This window comes from Balaenoptera physalus (assembly GCF_965194825.1).
Source record: "Balaenoptera physalus genome assembly, chromosome: 2".
Classification (NCBI taxonomy): domain Eukaryota; kingdom Metazoa; phylum Chordata; class Mammalia; order Artiodactyla; family Balaenopteridae; genus Balaenoptera; species Balaenoptera physalus.
This window is the reverse complement of record NC_138883.1, coordinates 27,076,992-27,095,811: the sequence shown is the minus strand read 5'-3', so window position 1 is coordinate 27,095,811 and position 18,820 is coordinate 27,076,992. Positions and strand designations below refer to the sequence as shown.

General features: G+C 38.3%; 1 protein-coding gene across 19 annotated transcripts in view; it reads left to right on the top strand.

The window, feature by feature from the left end:
- TTLL5 (tubulin tyrosine ligase like 5) overlaps positions 1–18,820 on the top strand; it is a 302,833-nt gene that overhangs the window by 191,148 nt on the left and 92,865 nt on the right. For 18 of the 19 annotated variants that reach the window (XM_082451545.1, XM_082451547.1, XM_082451552.1 and 15 more), the window contains one exon: positions 15,044–15,239. In XM_082451545.1, coding sequence (XP_082307671.1) covers positions 15,044–15,239 — 196 coding nt within the window. Of the gene's footprint in view, positions 1–15,043; positions 15,240–18,820 lie in introns of those variants that run through there. The other variant, XM_082451553.1, reaches the window with a different exon arrangement.

The following is an 18,820-nucleotide window of genomic DNA, read 5'->3' as shown; positions in this document are numbered from 1 at the left end:
AGAATCTTTGGTAACTAGACAACTGTACCCAGCAATGAATCAGTGTAAGTTTGAGAATTAAGTCATTGAGGCTCTGTGGTTTGCTCACTAGGTCACCATTTTTTAATCAATGAATTAATTTATCCATTCATATTTATTTAAGTGCCTACTATATACTAGGCACCTACATATCTAGAAGGCATACTAAACCTATTTTCAGATGACATGAAGTAGGGTGAGATACTGAATACCTTGGATGAAAATCAGAATTCACAATGATTTAAACAAGGTAGAATGACGAGTCTAATTCATGGAATTTAATAAGAAAAAAACATAAAAGCTCTTCACATGGTTTCAGAAATTCAAGTGAAGAAGGCTTAAGGGTTTAAATTGACTTTAAGCATAATAGAAGTTCACAGTTGAATAAGACTGTCAAAACCAGTACTATCATGTGGGAAATTTTTTACAACATATTGCCAGATTGAAAAAGCAGATTATAAAGCAGATAGTGCAGAATCACTCTGTTTGTGTGAGGGAAATACAGAGGAAGTATGTACCTCAAAATGTTGACAAAATGTTCATAGTAGCCATCTTTGGCTGTTGGAGTGCAGATAGATGACTTTTGTTTTTTACCTTTCTATCTTTTTGTGTTTTTCAGGTTATGACATTTTGCTCCTAAAAAAAAAAATTGCTTTTGTTTCATTTTGAAGAGGAGAAAGGCGGTGTAGCCAGTGCTGATAATTTAGGCTTTTACTAGCAGGAGTGGGGGTGGGGAAGAAGGATGGTGATAATCTCCATCATTCGTCAGTGCCTGAACACCTGCCCCTCCCTGGTAATCAGGATTATTAGGAAACACCCACTTCCCCACAGGGGCAGCACCCTGCCTATGGTTAGAGCATTCTCCGGCTGGCTTGGTTTGGAGCAGCAGGTCTCCATCACGAGGACGCGACCTCAGGTGAGGACTGCCATGCAGTGGCTGTCTCTAGCTGGGGAGACCTGGCTCCCTGGCTCACACACACTGAGTGACTCCTGAGTCCTTTTTTCAGATCCACTAGATTGGCTCCCCCGTTTATCACCCAGGTTACCCCACGTGGACACAGTACTTGGTAAGGGGATTATAAATACTTCTTTGCTTCTCTTCTTTCTGAGAAGTAATAGAGTTGATCACACCTGTTCCTTAGCATCCTTATTGTTTGTTTTCACAAAGGTTTGGATTCACTTTCCACAGGAACAATGTTAATAATAGCAGCTCACATTTATTGAGCATTTATTACATGTGCCAGACATTGTGCTATGCTTTAGATAGATTATTACATTTAATTCTTGAACCAGCCCTGTGAGAGGTGGGATTGAGTTTTATTCCCGTTGCACAGCTGAGGAAACCAAGGCACAGAGTGGTTAAGTATGTTGCTTTAAGTGGTAGAGTCAGGATTTGAACCTAGAAGTCTTGTTCAAGAGCCCAGCTCTTCATCATTAAGCTGTGCTGCTCCTGTTCTGAGCGTTGTCCAGTTCAGAACCTGCGGTGCAGATCCAGGGGCACAGGGTCTCTGCTCTCCCTCCAGAATTCTCTCACTTACCCAGCTCTTGCACTGGTTTTGATGCCTTTCCAGCATCTAAAACCTTTTATTTCTTCGTGCCTTCTTTCTTGGATTATTTCTTTAATCCTTTCCCAAGAGCCTGTCATCCGCTCAAATAAACAGAATATTTAAAGGTTTTTAAGCTTTTCATCCTGTTCTCAAGCAGGAAGATCAGACCGCATTTATAATTTCATATAGTTCTGTGCTTTTGACCTAGCATACAGGTTGTCAAAAGTTCACATAGTTTTTCCAGATAATTTCTGAACTTTTCTGTACCTCTGATACTACCTCTATTGTACTTCAACTCTTCCTGCAAAAGAACCATCTCAGTATAACTCCATAGATTCAAAATAGAAAAGATAAAAGTATAGTCTTATCTCAAGGAACAAACTCAAAGGTAAAAAAAATAAATTTTAGCCTTTAACACTTGCATTTTTTTTTTTTTTGCAGCACCTGCATTTTTAGAGATTGTTTTAAAATAATTTTCCAGCACAAAAATTCTCTAAGCAAGGCACCTGTCACCATGAGCATAAAACCTCTTGGTCTGTCTAATTCATTCCGCTTAAATAATTTTAGGCACACATTTCATTTGGCCAGCTATCACTGTTCCCAGTCAGCAGTTACTAACAGCAAGCCTTAAGACTTACTGGTAGACATTTTCAGTATTATTTATTAAATTGATATCTATTGGCACATGCAATTCGACTTTTATTCTTTCACTAATGAAAGTAGTTCTCATTCAATGGAAGCCTTTCATAAACATACTTTTTTTTCTTGGAGACTACAGTATGCAATTTTAATGCTAAACTTAATTATCACTGACCTTTTGACTCTCTTCTAACTACATATAACTTTTATTTATTTTTTTTTAAATAAATTTATTTTATTTATTTTTTGCTGTGTTGGGTCTTCGTTGCTGCGTGCAGGCTTTCTCTCGTAGCAGTGAGCGGGGACTTCACTTTGTTGTGGTACGTGGGATTCTCACTGCAGTGGCCTCTCTTGTTGCGGAGCACGGGCTCGAGGCGCGCAGGCTTCAGTAATTATGGCACGCGGGCTCAGTAATTGTGGCTTGCGGGCTCTAGAGTGCAGGCTCAGTAGTTGTGGTGCATGGGCTTAGTTGCTCTGCAGCATGTGGGATCTTCCTGGACCAGGGATTGAACCCGTGTCCCCTGCATTGGCAGGTGGATTCTTAACCACTGTGCCACCAGGGAAACCCATAACTACATATAACTTTTAATTTCATAATAAATCTTCAGGCTCAGGTTCCCAGAGCCAACAATTCTTTCTGCCTTTCAACCAGAGTGCTCATTTACCATCATTACTGTCACTCTGCTTACATATCTCTCACTTCTTCACCTTCTGGCCAGCTTATTTGATCCTCCAGGGGCTAATGTACTTTTCCTCACTGTTAGTATCATGTCTGCTAGCTCCCCTTGAGTCTCTGTCCAATCCTGTTCCTCCGAGGCTTTGAATCTCTCTGGAAGTGTCACCTATTCCAGAGTCCTACCATTCCTGACTTTCCTCCACCTCCTCATCTTCCCTGGGGATTCACCTAAACGAGTACACTTACTCCAGATTATGTGCAATTTGAGAGCAGGAACTTGTGTTTTTCTTCTTGGTAATCCCTGCGCATCTAGGAACAGTGTCCAATAAATGCGGGTTGAATTTCGCTGAAATGAAATAACTACATAAGCATATCTTTTTACATACGATTCCAGTATTGCAAAATTCATGAAGAGAACAAATAATTTTATAACTAAAATCAAGTAAGTTGAGAAAAGAGATATAACATATACACGAACAGAAAATACTAATAATTAGGTTTTTAATGAAAGATAAGGGAAAATGCATAACTTTTTATTTGCATGTTTGTCTTTTTTAAAAAAATACTACCTCCATTTCTTGAACCCCAGGACTGTCTGTAGTTTCTCTAATGTTTATTGTCACTTTAAAAATGTAGACTTCCAATTCAGTACTCATAAGTGCAAACTCTAGGCACACTCTCTCTTTGTATGCTTATCTTATAAGCAATAGAGAACTGAGGTTCATGAACTCACCGTTGTCTCTTATCCTTCAGGTCTCCCCCCACCACCACCCAAATTCATGATTCCATGATCATATAATTAATATATACTAAAAAAATTATATAAAAAAAAAAAATTATATGAAGCTTACCTTCCACATTATTTTTTACATGAAGCATAATTGACATATAACATTGGTTTCAGGTGTACAACATAAAGATTCAGTAATTGTACATATTGTGAAATGATCTTTTTAAATTGAGGTAAAATTTACGTAAGATAAAATGCACATACCTTAAACGTTCAAATTGATGTTCTGACAGGTTTATACATCCACCTTACCCCCACTCAACATATGATATGGAACATTCCCATCACGCTCCAAAATTCCTTTGTGTGTCTTCCCAGTCAATTCTGCCTCTTCCCCCTATAATCATTCTTTTGACTTCTCTCATCGTAGATTAATTTTCCTTATTCTTTTTTTTTTATTGTGGTAAAATACACACAATATGAAATTTACCACCTTAATCATTTTTTAAGTATACAGTTCAGTGGTATTAAATACATTCATAGTCGTGCAGGCATCACCACCATCGATCCCCGTAGTTCGCACCACATTGAGCAGTTAGAACTTACATAAAAATCCAGATTCTGTCTTGACAACCTGAAGGATGGCGTTCAGGACAAGCACACCTGCTAGAGAGTAAGAGGACAACCCTGGAAATGAGGCAACCAGAAAAGGGGAACCTAACTTCTATGTATAAATTTCACCCAAATCTTGGGCTGACCTCTGGACAATGTATATGCAAGTTATACTCCAAACTCTACAGCTGAAGCTAGAAGAACTGAACATAAATCTGAGCCACAGCCCACCGAGGGGAAGAAAGAACTGCAGTTTGAGTTCAACCAGGTTAACTGCCTATACACACACACATACATACTCAGTCTTTGGAGCAACATAATACAGTCCAGTATCCACAACATTTCACAATATCCAGGATACAATATGAAATTATTCAACATATGAAAAAAATGGGAAAATACGACCCATTTTTAGAATAAAAGATAATCAATGGAGACCAATCCTAAGAAGGCTCAGATGATAGAATTAACAGACAAGGATTTTAAAGTGGCCATTATAACTATGAACAAGGGTGTAAAGGGAAATAGGCTTCAATGAATAAAAGGTAGGAAATTTCAAGACAAATTTCCAGATGGAAATTGTAGAACTGAGGAAACCAATATCTGTAATCCAGAATAAACATATTAACAATATCGAATCTTCCAATCAGTCAAGATATGGTATACCTCTGTACTTATTTAGGTTTTGTTTAATATTTATCATTAATGTTCTATAAATTCAATGTAGAGACCTTACACATTTTCCAATATATTTATTCTTAGATATTTGGTGTATTTTTATGATATTTTAAATTGCATTGCTTTTTAAAACTTCACTTTCAATTAATTAATTACATTGAAATTTCAATTGTATATTACTGGCATATAAAAATATGATTTTATTCTGTTTATGGACTTTGATTCCTGTAACTTTGCTCCATTTATTTATTAGTTGTAAAAATGTTTTTATAAAATTCACAGGGTTTTCTATGTAAACAATCATGTCTGTGAATAACAGCATTTTTTTTTTCTTATGACACTGGCTAGGTCTTATACTACTAATTTTGTATAGAAGTGGTGAGAGCATACATCTGTCCTTTATTCCTGATCTTAGAGGAAAAGAGTTCAGTGTTTCACCAATAAGTATCATGTTAGCTATAGATTTTTCATAGATATCCTTTATTAGGTTCAGTAACTTTCTTTCTGTTCCTAGTTTACTGAGAGTTTCTGTCATGAATGGAGATGAATAAATTTTGTCCAGTGCATTTTGATATCTAATAATATTCTCATATGATTTTTCTCCTTTATTCTCTTAATGTGGTGAATTACATGATTGACTTTTTTTAACCTTAAATCACCGTAAATACCACTTGATCATGATATATATCCCATACATGAGACAGATAGATTGATTACATTTGCTGATATTTTATTAAAACTTTTTGTGTGTATGTTCATTAGGCGTATTGGTCTGTAATTTTCTTGTAATGTTTTTGTCAAGTTTTTTTATATCAGAGATGTGTTAACATCATAAAATGAGTTGGGAAGTTTTCCCTTCTCTTCTCTGAAAGATTTTGTGAAAGATTGAAATTATTTCTTCTTTAAATGTTTGATAGAATTCATTGAAACCATCTGGGCTTAAAGTTTTCTTTGTTAAGAAGGTTTTTGATTACAAGTTAAATTTATATATTTAGATTTTCTCTCACCGTGTCACTTTCAAAACGTTGTATTTCTACGGATTTTTTTCAATTCATCTAAGTTGTTAAATATTTGACATAGAGTTGTTCATGATATCTCCTTGTACTTTTTTTTAAAATTTATTTATTTATTTTTGGCTGTGTTGGGTTTTCGTTTCTGTGCGCGGGCTTTAATTGCGGCGAGCGGGGGCCACTCTTCATCGCCCCGCGCGGGCCTCTCATTGTCACGGCCTCTCTTGTTGCGGAGCACAAGCTCCAGACGCGCAGGCTCAGTAGTTGTGGCTCACGGACCTAGTTGCTCCGCGGCATATGGGATCTTCCCAGACCAGGGCTCGAACCCATGTCCCCTGCGTTGGCAGGCAGATTCTCAACCACTGCGCCACCAGGGAAGCCCTCTCCTTGTACTTTTAATATCTATATGCTCTGTATGATGTTCCCCCTTCTTCATTCCTGATATTAATAATTCATGTATTTTTTTCCTTGTGATCAGCTTGCTTGGAATTTATCAACTTTTAAATTCTTTTCTTATAGCCAACTTTTGATTTTGTTGATATTTCCTATTTGCCCAGTTTCTGTTTCATTGTGTTAAAATGTAAACTGAAGTACATTAAATTTTCAAAGAGTTCATTTGAGCACACATTGATTTTAATTGGGCAGTGCCAAATTGAAAATGGGTAAGAGCACTCCACTGGCAGAGACTAAGGGAAAGGCTTTTTTTTTTTTAATAGAGCAGACTCTTAAGCAAAGTAAGCAAATTATTTGGCTATAGCTTAAGTGGTTGCCTTACTTGGGAAAGCCTAGTTGGCTGTTTGTAATTGGTTGTTCTTAAATTTCACTTTTCAGATGTAAGTGCAATGACTCTGCGTAGGTTTTGGTTTGCTTACCAGACTGCCAAGACATTAGAGCGACCTCAGTCTGATGGCTTCCTTGTTTAATTACTTTATTGGTTTCTGCTCTTATTATTTTATTTTTTATTCTTCAACTTTGTTTAACTTGCTTTTATTTTTCTAGTTTCTTAAAGTGGAAGCTTAGAACATTGATTTTACATATTTCTTCATTTCTAATATAGACATTTAATACTATACATTTCTAAGGACTCTTTTCACTGCATCTTAAATTTTGTTTGGTTGCGATTTCATTACCATTCAGTTTGATACATTTTCTAATTTCTCTTCTGATTTCTTCTTTGATCCATAGGTTATTTAAAGTGTGTTGTTTAATTTCCAAATATTTGGGAATTCTCTAGATATCTTATTGTTTTAAAGATAGAAAATTAATTGATTTTTTTTTTTTTATAAATTTATTTATTTTTTTTTTTTAATTTTTGGCTGTGTTGGGTCTTCGTTTCTGTGCGAGGGCTTTCTCCAGTTGCGGAGAGTGGGGGCCGCTCTTCATCACGGTGCGCGGGCCTCTCATTGTCGCGGCCTCTCATTGCGGAGCACAGCTCCAGACGCGCAGGCTCAGTAGTTGTGGCTCACGGGCCCAGTGGCTCCGCGGCATGTGGGATCCTCCCAGACCAGGGCTCGAACCCGTGTCCCCTGCATCGGCAGGCAGACTCTCAACCACTGCGCCACCAGGGAAGCCCAATTGATTTTTAATTTAATACCATTCTGGTTAGAGTGTACTCTGTGTGATTTTGATCTTTCCATTTTTATCGAGATTGGTTTTATGACCCAGCATTTAGACTGTCTTGGTGTATGTTCCACATGCACTTGAAAAGAATATGTATTCTGAAGTTGTTGGGTATAGTTTTCCATAATTATCAAATAGATTGAGTTGGTTGACAGTATTGTATAAATGTTTAAGTCTAGGTTGGCAGTTCTTTTATTTTTGTTTTCCTTTCAGCACTTTAAAGATAGCTCACCAGTGTTTTCTGGCCATCATTTTTTAATGATAAGTCAGCTAATCATTTGCATTGTTGTTCCTTTTTATGTAATATTACCACTACCACCAAGCACCCCGCCACCCTGGCTGCTTTTAAGATTTTTTTTTTTCTTTATTTTTAGTTTCAGCAGTTTGACTGTGATCTGCCTGCATGTGGATTTCTTTGTATGTATTCTGCTTGGGATTTGCAGAGCTGCTTAGGTCTTTAGGTTAATGTCTACCATCAACTTTGGAAATTCCCAGCCCTAATCTCTTTAAATATTTCTTCTGCCCCATTCTCCCTTCTCAACTGCTGGAATTCCAATTTTATACCTGTTAGATACTCTCCTCTACTGTGTCCAGTCTGCTGTTAATCATTTTGAATGCACTCCTCATTTCTGATTTTATATTTTTTCATTTCTAGGATCCTTGTTTGGTTGTTTTTTGAAAGATTTCATCTCTCTCTTGAAATCCTCCATCTGTTTATATGTGTTGCCCACCTTTTACATTAGACTCTTTTACATATTTATCATTGTTATTTTGAAGTTCATGTCTGCTAAGTCCAACATCTGTAACACCTCTCAGTGTCCTTCTATTGACCATTTTCTCACATGGGTCATATTTTCTTGCTTCTGCATGTCTTTTATAATTACTAATCATATGCTGGACATTTTAGGTAAAACCACAAACTTAAGTAAATAATGTTTACACACACACACACACACACACCCCGCCCCCCCCCCCAAAGAATAAAAGACATGCTCATCCTTTTCTCAGGCTGCTAATGTGCGGGAAAGGGGCAGAGGGAGAAGGGGTTGAGCCAATCTGATAATTCAGCTGGGTCTGGACTTTGTTGTAGCTTTAATTAGATTAAATTCACCTCTGGCTGCAAATATTTTGGGGCCAGGATGGGACCACCAGTAAGATTCTAAAGATCTTTTTGTGCAAAGAATTTTGAAAAACTTATATTCCCCACTATGAATTTGACGCCTTTCTTCTGGTGAGATTGGAGTGATACTAACAAATAGGGTTTTTTAATATTGTATAATGAAATATGTCGACATTTGGAAGGTCTGCATAACTCAGTGACCCAGTATTCCTAAAGACTAATGCTTGATGTTACAAAAATCTGGTATGGATACAAGATCCATTCAAAATGCAAGATAGACCAACAGAGTATGAAAAGCTCATTGATTTGGTTTCAGATTCTACAATACTAACTTTTAGACTCTACTACGTGTTGAGTTTTGGTGAAGGTCAAAGAATAATATCCACAGTTTCTCTGAAAGGGACTTTAATCAGTCCCTCCCCATCCCCCAGCCTTCAGTGTCCCCGTGCAATTGATGAAAGAGTTGATGGGTGGCTACAGATCCATTCTGTGCTGGGGCTTCTAAAATATCATACCAGCCCACATGCAGGTGTTAAAAGCTTGTCAGAAGTTTAGCTGGTAGTGCCTTAACCCCCGTCTGTGACACATTCCTCCTCCTCCCGGGGGCCATCCTGGCTAAAAGTGCAGAGCTTGTCACTTCCTGGGATTATATTCATTTAGGTTTACTGTATGTCCTCGGCATTTTGTTAGGTTTGAAATAAGTATGATTTAGCAGCTTATTCAGCTTATTTTTTTAAGGTAAAAGTGACAGTCTCTTGAAACTTTCTACTTGCTCAGAAGCTAGAAGTCCAACAGAAACTTTTGAATGTTTTCTGTTTTTTGCCTTTGATTTAACTACAAGATGGTGAATGACGGTGCTATAATAAAATAGAGAGGGTTCTATTTCATTATTTCTGAAAGTGGAGGGTAGGACTCCCCTTTGGGATCATGAGTTTTAGGAGTTCCAGAGGCCTGTCCAGTTCACTCTCGCTCTCCCTTGAGCACCATCTAGAACAAAAAAAGGAAGCCACTATATTTATATGGATGGAAACCATGCTGAAAGACTGGGGAGAATGTTAGGACAGAAACAGGCAGTGTAAACAGAAAGTCCTTTCTCTGAGATCGCCAGTGAAGAGTAGAAGAAGGTAGACTGATGGCTGCTTGAAGATCACACCTTCAATCTCTGAGATGATCGGCTCTAATGGAGGATCAGGAAGGAGGACTGAGCAGAAAACTGACTGCTTAAAGGGGTAGATTATATAGGTGCCCCCTTCACTGGTGGATTGAAGAGGAGGCAAATCCATCCCTTGCCAGATAACCTGTTTAGTCCTCAGCACAGAGCATTGCAATACAATTATAATAACCATTTGGATACACTATACATCAGGGCTTTTCTTTTTAGTAACTTGGAGCACTTTTGACCTCACAACAAATACTGTACTCATGACTAGATTGTGTTAACTTTGCAACACAGAATCCTCTGGTGGAAAATGGCCAAATTTATGTTTTCTATATACTAATTCAAAGAACTGTAGGGCAGCAGTGAAATGGAATTGTTTGGGAGGGGAATGAATAGTAATAATAGTAGTAATGGTGGTGGTGGTAGTATATTTTTGGAGCCCTTCCTATGTGCCTGTACCTTCACTTGTGTTAGCTCTTTAATCCCCACAATAACCCTATGAAATAGGTACTATTATCATATTCCCATTTTACAGAAGAAGAAAGTTTAGGAATAATAAAGATAGAGAAGTTGGATATAATAAAGGCCGCAGTAGCAACTGTCTAGTCTCTCCTCATCCATTTGGTCTTTGTAGATATGATCCAACCCCAGCTGCCCTGGGAAGGATTAGGAATGGGACACACAACACTCCATGAAGAATCACTCTGATTTTGTCCTTGGAAATAACCCCCAAAGCTAAGGGAGTTCCCCACCACATTTTGTAATGACTCTCTGATCACATAGCTTCCTTATTCTGGCCAGCACTGCTTTGTACAGCTCGTGGGAGCTCTTCTGTCATTTGTAGGATTTTTGGCATTTACAGCACCTTTCCAGCACTTACTGTGTGTCCCAACTACTTTGTTTGAGATTGAAAATTTATAGGCAAAGAAAATGTAGCCTCTGCCATCCTTGAATATCTATACATTCCATAACGTGTAGTGGAATAAGTGCCATGGAAGTGGGTAGATATTCTTTCTTACCAAGAAGTAGTCAGATTGTCCCCAGAAAGCACCTCCTTCATGGCCTTACAGTGTTTCTCATTAGAAGCACCATTGGCATTTTGAGAAGCACATATTTTCCTAGCACAGGGCTGGCTTTTCCTTATAGTTTTTGACATTTGACACGCTTGACCTCTACCTATTAAATGTCAGTAATCCCCCACACCCATTATTAGGACAATTGAAAGCACACCCACACACTTGCCAACACCCTGAAGAGGGCAAAGACGTCCTCGTACGTGGTCGCTCAGGTTTTGCTCAGATTGGGTGGAGGAAGCTGGGGAAATGGACTGCGGAATCATACTCTTTGTACAGCTGTCACATTCCTCCGTCTCATCCCTACCCTACCCTCTTGAGACATCACATCATTCTTGGGAAATCTTTTTTTTTTTTTTTTTTTTGGCTGTGCCGCGCAGCTTGCAGGATCTTAGTTCCCCCGCCAGATATCAAACCCGTGCCCCCTGCAGTGGAAGCACGGAGTCCTAACCACTGGACCACCAGGGAATTCCCCATTCTTGGGAAATCTTGACACTGAAAGCATATCTTTATGAAGAGGGCAACAGCCTGCTCAGGAGGTTTTGCTTTGCTAAAGACCCGTGCATTTTACAAATTTCCTTCGAGTTCCTTACAACCAACATCCATTTGATGGAACAGATATTAAACCAGAGGGAAAGGTACAGCCCTTTAGTGTGTTTTGGCCAGAAGTTGGAGGGGTAGGGCATGCTGCAGGAAGGGCAGTGATGGTCAGAAACATTTAGCCCTGCAGTGCCACGGTGTAATACAGACAGTAAGACAACGTTCCAATAAGAGGATGTGTGGCTTAGAAAAATTCGCCGTATTGTTGGCAATTAGCTGCATATGTAGTCAGGACAAAACACAGCATAGTTCACTTTGAATCTTTGAATTTGAATCAGTTGTTAAACATCCAGAGCGTTCCCACAGCTAACTCTTTTGAGTCTGTCTGTCCTACTCTAGAAATAATAAAAAAGTGTAAGAAGTTATTTATAGGGAATGTATGCAATATTATATTTTAGTGTTGAGCAAAGAATAACATAGAAACTAAATTTTATAGAGAATACTTGAATCTCAAAAGTTTGGTGGGAGTAGAAAATGTATTACTAGTAAACTAGAATGAACTGAGGTTCAAGAAAATGGAATGGAATTTTGGATGGAAATGGAAACTCATAGCTGCCATAGAAAGGACTATGTCGATATATAATCTCAGGCAAAACCCAAGTAACAGTGCACCTGGCGTCCTCCGTGTCAGTCATTACAGCACTTGCATATTGCAAATCCCAAAGGCTCGTGCTTTAACTGTGAGATACCATGGCCTGAGTAACACCCACTGGAATTCAAAGCAAGCAAATTTCTCATGGCACTGACCACATTGCCTTAGACAGCTGAGCACTCCTGCACCCATCCAGTGTTGCACTGTAAAAATTCCTTCCTCTTTGCTAATAGCCTCCACTTGCTTAAGCAACTTCTTTTTGTGACTTGGAGACTGCACTTATGTTACTGATGAGATTAAAAACAGCTTTCACTACAAAAGCTTATGTTGTTGCAGTCTGTTCAGTGTGTATGCAGTTGGATGAATAAACCTCCTCTATCCAAAGTCCCTCGTTTGATCTTCTCTTGCCCACTGTCCTGCCCCTTACACATGCACAGACCCCTGCTGAGACTCTGTCCCTGGTCACCTCCAAATAAGGGGGCCTAGTTACAGACTGTGATTTCTGAGTACAGCAAGAAGGCATTAAAGTAAATGCCTGCTAGGAATATTTGTTATTAAAGCAGTTTTTAGAAAATAAAACCAACCTAGCTAGCCCGTGAGGTGAATTCTGATATAAGCTACATAGTTATATAAATCCTTAAATATCGAATCCCTAAGTCTGGATTGCTTCTTGTGGCTACAAACTTCTGTAACCAGCAAGCCAGGAATGGAAGCAGAATCACAATTGATGAATCTTCTAACCTTCGGCCCGGTTATCATAAATAATAGTTTCATTCTAGATTCAAATTCTTGCCTTAATTGGTATGGAAATCTCAAGGTTATTCATCCAGGCAGTTCCTGCTCTATTATCTGTCTCTTCCCTGTGTTCATGTGTTCATTGGATCAGCTCACTCCTGCCTTGAGCCTGCTTTTCATTTACACCTGAATACCTTGCTCCATTGCCTGGCCTTCCACTCAGAGCTCACTCAGTTCCCTTTGCTATTTGCTGTATCTTCAGTAAGCTTTTCTCTTCCTTCACTAATGAGAACAGAGATCATGGTTTCCTCTGGCCCCTCCCTTCTTAACCCCAGAAGTCCTATTTGACTCCCACTCAACACTTCACTTTGTGAATAATATTAACATTTTATTCACATAGTCGGGTATTTATTTACATGCGATCCTTGGTCTCCACATTTCCTCACATCTCTAGAAGCCCCTTGGGAAAAATCATGTCTAATAACACGCACACTGAGACAATTCAAGAGGGATCACGGAAGATCAAATGTCATACTAAAAAAAAATTAATAAGCAAGCTCTGAGCTTTTTGGTACTGTTCTCCAGGAAGATTAGCTGAATGTGTGTAATTGTGTAGCTGAACTGTGGGAGCCAAACTGTGGGAGGAGGTGAGCAAGGGATGTGACATATCAGAGGTGAGATTATGTGAGTAGAAAACCTTTCATCCATGGACTTCAGAATATATTACACAGACTTTCCCTTAACTCTGTGTCTGGAAATCTCTTTGAGAGAGGTAGAGAAACCAAAGCAGAGACCCAAAATGACCAAGCTATGAGAGAGAGGTCCCCCCAGTCAAGAGAGGAGCATGGGCTTCTGGCCTCAGAAGACATCCCACTTTGCTCCCTCCCACAGGGCTCTGTTGAGGTCACAAGGACCCAGGCTGTTAATAACCAGGCAGCTGTAGGTCAGGACTCAGGAAGGTTCTGTGTAAACTCACCCCAGTGTTGTTGCATCTCTGCCACCGAAATGACCATTAACACCAAAGGATATTTACAAAGGGAAGAATAACACGATGATTTAAATCACTATGAATATGTCTCTTGAATTAGGCACTGTTTTATTTCTCTAAGCACCATTCACCAAGGTTTTGGGATAAGGTTTTTCACTATGAGACTCTTTGTGTTTCTTCTATGTACAATTTTCTGGTCACTGTAACTCTAAAAGGAAAAAAACAACAATACTAGGTAGTTCAAGAAGGTTCAGAGATGAATAGCCAAAATGTTAAGGAGATGGAAGGATTTCCAAATAAGACTGTTCTAAAAATAAATGGGGACCTTTTCAAAAAAACTGTGGTAAAATAATACATAATATAAAATTTACCATTTTTAAGTGTACAGTTCAATGGCATTTCGTACGTTTATAGTTTTGTGCAACCGTCACCGCCATCCATCTCCAAAACTTCTGTCATCATCCCAAGGTAAAACTCAATACCCATTAAACAATAACTCCCCATTCCCCTGTCTCCCCAGCCCCGGACAACCACCATTCTACTTTCTGTCTCCATGAATTTGACTATTCTAGGACAAATCATACAATATTTGCCCTTGTCTGGCTGACTTATTTCACTTAGCATAATGTCTTCAATGTGTGTAGGCTAAATGTCAGCCTGGCTGGGGACCCTGATGAGATGAATTCAGAATAAGGAAATATGTATCTTCTCACACCAGTTATGTTATCCCATGATATGGGGACATAAGCTTAAATATAAACACTTATTTTTAAAATTTAGGTACTTCACTAATGGGTGGCTAAGAAAAACCAAGACTCTTGCACAATTCACCCCTATAATTTTGAAGTTGATGTTTAGAGAAGATGATTGTTCCTCTGTTCTTACCTTAAAATAACCTACCATCCTTCATTTGAAGCTCTCTGGGCTTCTCTTGGAGGTCCTTTTGGCAATCACAGGGGAGTGAAATTGCTATTTTAATTATTTAACATTCAACAGATATTTTTGTGCGCTGAACACGTGCCAAGCCTTATGGCAAGCGCTAGGAATAGAATGGAGAGCAGAGCAGCCCGCCTTTGTCTTCATGGAGCTGCGATTTAGTAGACGAGTCAGATAATTTATCCCACAAACAGATTTGTAACTCCAAACTGTTTTCAGTTCTATAAAGGAAAAATAACTGAAATATTTCTCTCCTTACCTTCTTTGTTCACACAACCATTCTAAGAAATCTGCTTTCTTTTCTCTTCAGGAGCCTCCAAACAGGTGGCTTTGCCTGGGAGGGAGAGGTAAAGAACAATGCGTATAGCAAGGCTACAGGGCTGGTCCCGCAGCACAAGTGCCACCCCACAGCAGGCAGCTACCAACTCCATTTTGCCCTGCAACAACTTGAACAGCAAAAACTTCAGTCCCGGCAGCTTCTGGACCAGAGTCGAGCCCGGCACCAGGTAATTCAAGATAAGGCTTTTCCATGTGCTAATATCTTCCTTCTGTTGGTTTAAAAAAAAAAAATTTTTTTTTTTTTTTTTCATGAGAAATGTGGGGATAGTTTCTCAAAAGTTTTCCACTGCCACCATGGCTTGAACGGTTCATGGGGAATCTACCCATGAGGAAGAAATGTTCTGAATCCATACATTGGCTTTGTGGGAAAGTGATCTCGAACCAATTTTGACATTCTTTCTTTCATTTGAATGAATGTTCCTCCACAAAAATCTCTTTTGTAGTATTTACCCTTTCTGTTGCCTGATCTTAGTTCAGTAATTTCCCAAAGGGTCTAATTCCCAGATACCTAAAAGCTAGCATTTTAAAGATTTTTTTCTAAATGTACTACTTCCTTGCCTTCATTGATTTGGTCTATTTAAGCATACATTAATCCTTTATGGCCTATCAAGATTTTCAAGGAATAAATAACTTTCAAGTTCTTATAGGAAATGGTCTTAATCTATCTAGGTCGTTGGTCTTCTGGTTTAACAGTTTGTACATAGAACAATGTATACAAAAATGTAACAGTAGACACAAAAATTCTTGTTGTAGTGGAACTTACAGTCTAGTGAAATATTAATTCCCTACTCACTGTCTATAAAATGACAAACTCCTGAGTATATGTGTAAGGGAATTATATAAGTATATTGCACTAGCGAATCAGTATGGGCCCAGTTACAGAGAAAGGATGACTTCACAAAAAAGTCAGGCTGTGAAGACTTAAATTTTTCCTGATGACTCAGGATTACCATTAGAATCAGTTACCATGTTCTACATGTTCTGCTGGGCTGAATCCGTACTGATTCTGTGAGCTTCCCTGATATTTGGTTGTGTGAAGAAATAGCTTATATCAGCTTGATCTCTTGTCATTTGCTTTTATAAAAATGTAGTGTGCATTAGTGTGTGCAAAATTAATATTCACTCAAAGACTAAGGTAATATTCCCAAGTTTTTTTTTTCTTCTAAATAAAACAGTTATCATTATGCTCTCTCTCTTTGTTTTTTCAACTGCCGTCCAGGTGCGAGAAATTTTTATTTTTTTCAGCGTCATTCATCACTTGATCATCTTATCTGTGATAGTATAGTCTGTATATTCTATTAATTCATTGTAATTGAGAAATCGTAAGTGCAGGCATTTGTTTAAGGGTTTGTTGTTGTTTTTTTTTTAATATTTATTTGTTTATTTATTTTGCTGGGCCAGGTCTTAGCTGTGGCATGCTGGATCTTCATTGCAGCATGTGGGATCTTGTTCCAGGGATTGAACCCGGGCCCCCTGTATTGGGAGCGTGGAGTCTTAATCACTGCACCACCAGAGAAGTCCCCAGGCATTTGTGAAGTAGCTTTTTAGGTCATTTTTACTGGAGAAAAATCCAGACTTCTTATCTGTAAAGCATGGAATATAGCATCATCACACTGCCCTCTGCCATGTAGAAATTTCCTTATTTAAATATTCTTTGGGATAGCGGAGGCATTTAGGCCAGTTTTCAAACAAAAAAAATAATTTTTTTTTTTTTGGTCGTGCTGCACGGCTTGTAGGGATCTTAGTTCCCTGACCAGGGATCGGCAGTGAAAGCATGGAGTCTCAGCCACTGGACTGCCAGGGAATTCCCAAGAGCTTTATTTGGGGTCTTAAGGATTCCAGTTCAGGAGACAGATTTGGGTAATACCAAAAGATTATTCCAAGGAAGAGAAAAAAGTCAGGGGCTTACAAAGGCAAAAGCCACAAGGTTGTTCAAGAATTATGATTGATCCTGATGCACGAAAGGAAATATTTATCCTTAAAGGATAGGCAGTTATGAGTTATTTTAGGGTAAGGGTCCAATAAATAAATAGGCCATCACAAGTTATTTTAGAGTGTAAGGGTCCACTAAGTATCTTGAGTTTCTGGAACATTGGGCAGATGTTCTGGATTCCTATGTTAAGACAAGAAGTGGTCGAAGTTCAAATTCCATCCCTACTGAGATGTGCAAGAGTCACACTTCCTCAATGGCCTCCTGGCTCCATTTTAGAGAGCCCTCTTAGCAATAACAACTCAATTTTAATTTTTCTTCCACAGTATATCTTAGTTTTTTTTCAATCTGTGTAAATTTCTTAAAACTTTTTAAACTCCTGAACCCCCTGCCATTCAGATTACTTAAGAATGCCAACTTAATCAGATGCTGGATAGTGGAAATACATATAGCCTGATTTCCCTTGTTTGAGTATAATCTGTGGCTCTAATGCATCTAGACAGTTGGTCCCTTTTAATGCTTCCATACCTTGAAATGGTGGATGATTAAAGAAAAAAATTAAAAAGGAGGTGATTTGCAGAGCACTGAGGTTTTGAGGAAAGAGAGACAGTTTTGCTGATTTTCACTTTTAGAAACTGCTTCATTTATAAGTCCTTCTCATTCTTTTGATTAGCTTCCAGCAAGTCACATTCCTTTGAAAATTCAGAGTACTGCTATTCTTGTGTGGATTTTTTTTTTACTGAGGATTATACTGATTGAGTTTCACTGAACTATGAAGTATATGGAAAATATGTTTTTTAGAATCTGTCAGAATGCCTGTTTTAAGGAGGAGTCAGCACTCCCAAGAAGGGAGTTATCTCGTGTCTTCTGGAGAGGGAACAGAAAATCTTTTATCATAATTTTATATATGTTTATAACATCATTTTATTTTTTCCCCCATTCTTCTAATCCACAGTTGATTTAGGTCAAAATGAGTAAGCGTGAAGTTTGGGACTGTGGGGGAAAGTGAAAGAAACTAAATTCTATTAGCTTGAAGAGTTTATAACTAATAAAATAGCAAATAAGATAGTAAGTGTTCTAACATGAAGAATAGTAACTTAGAGCGCTTTATTTCAGAGGACATTAAGAAACACTCCACAGAAGGAGCAAAGCCCTATTAGATTTTTAAGCCTGTGTATTTCGCTCACCTTGTAACTGTGGTAGACCTGACCCTTATAATTACAACCAAATGATTGCTTGAAACATGGTTTGCCTTCTCAGGATGTCCTATATGTCTGTCCTTGGGTTAACCCCTTTAGATAGAGATGGTTTCTCTGATGAACTTCTTATGCTTTGGATTCAATTTTCTAAAGTGTAGATAGCCATTGATATAACTAACAATTTGGTTAATTGCCTGTTTGAGAGCAGTGAGTAGAATTGAAATCTGATTTACCTAGTATTCATTCACAAGAGAGATGTGTTTATGGACCAGGACATTAAAAGGGGCCTTGTATTGTATTGTATTGTATTGTATTATATTATATCATATCACATCATACATGGACAGACAGTGCCTTTCATAGTGATCTCCTAAAAATATTGTTGGAAAAATAATCATGCAGCCTTTCTTGCATTACATGCAGAGGAAGTTCTCCATCCTTTCTGCACTTAGATAGCCAGCTTTTTTTAAAATAATTAATTAATTAATTTATTTTTTAGATAGCTTTTTGAAGGTATTAATTTCAAGGAAGAAAACTCTGATGCAGGATATGAGTTTGGAAATGGGCATCTCTAACCATTCATGCAGTGTAAGCTTTGATCCTCATTTCTGTCTAGCAT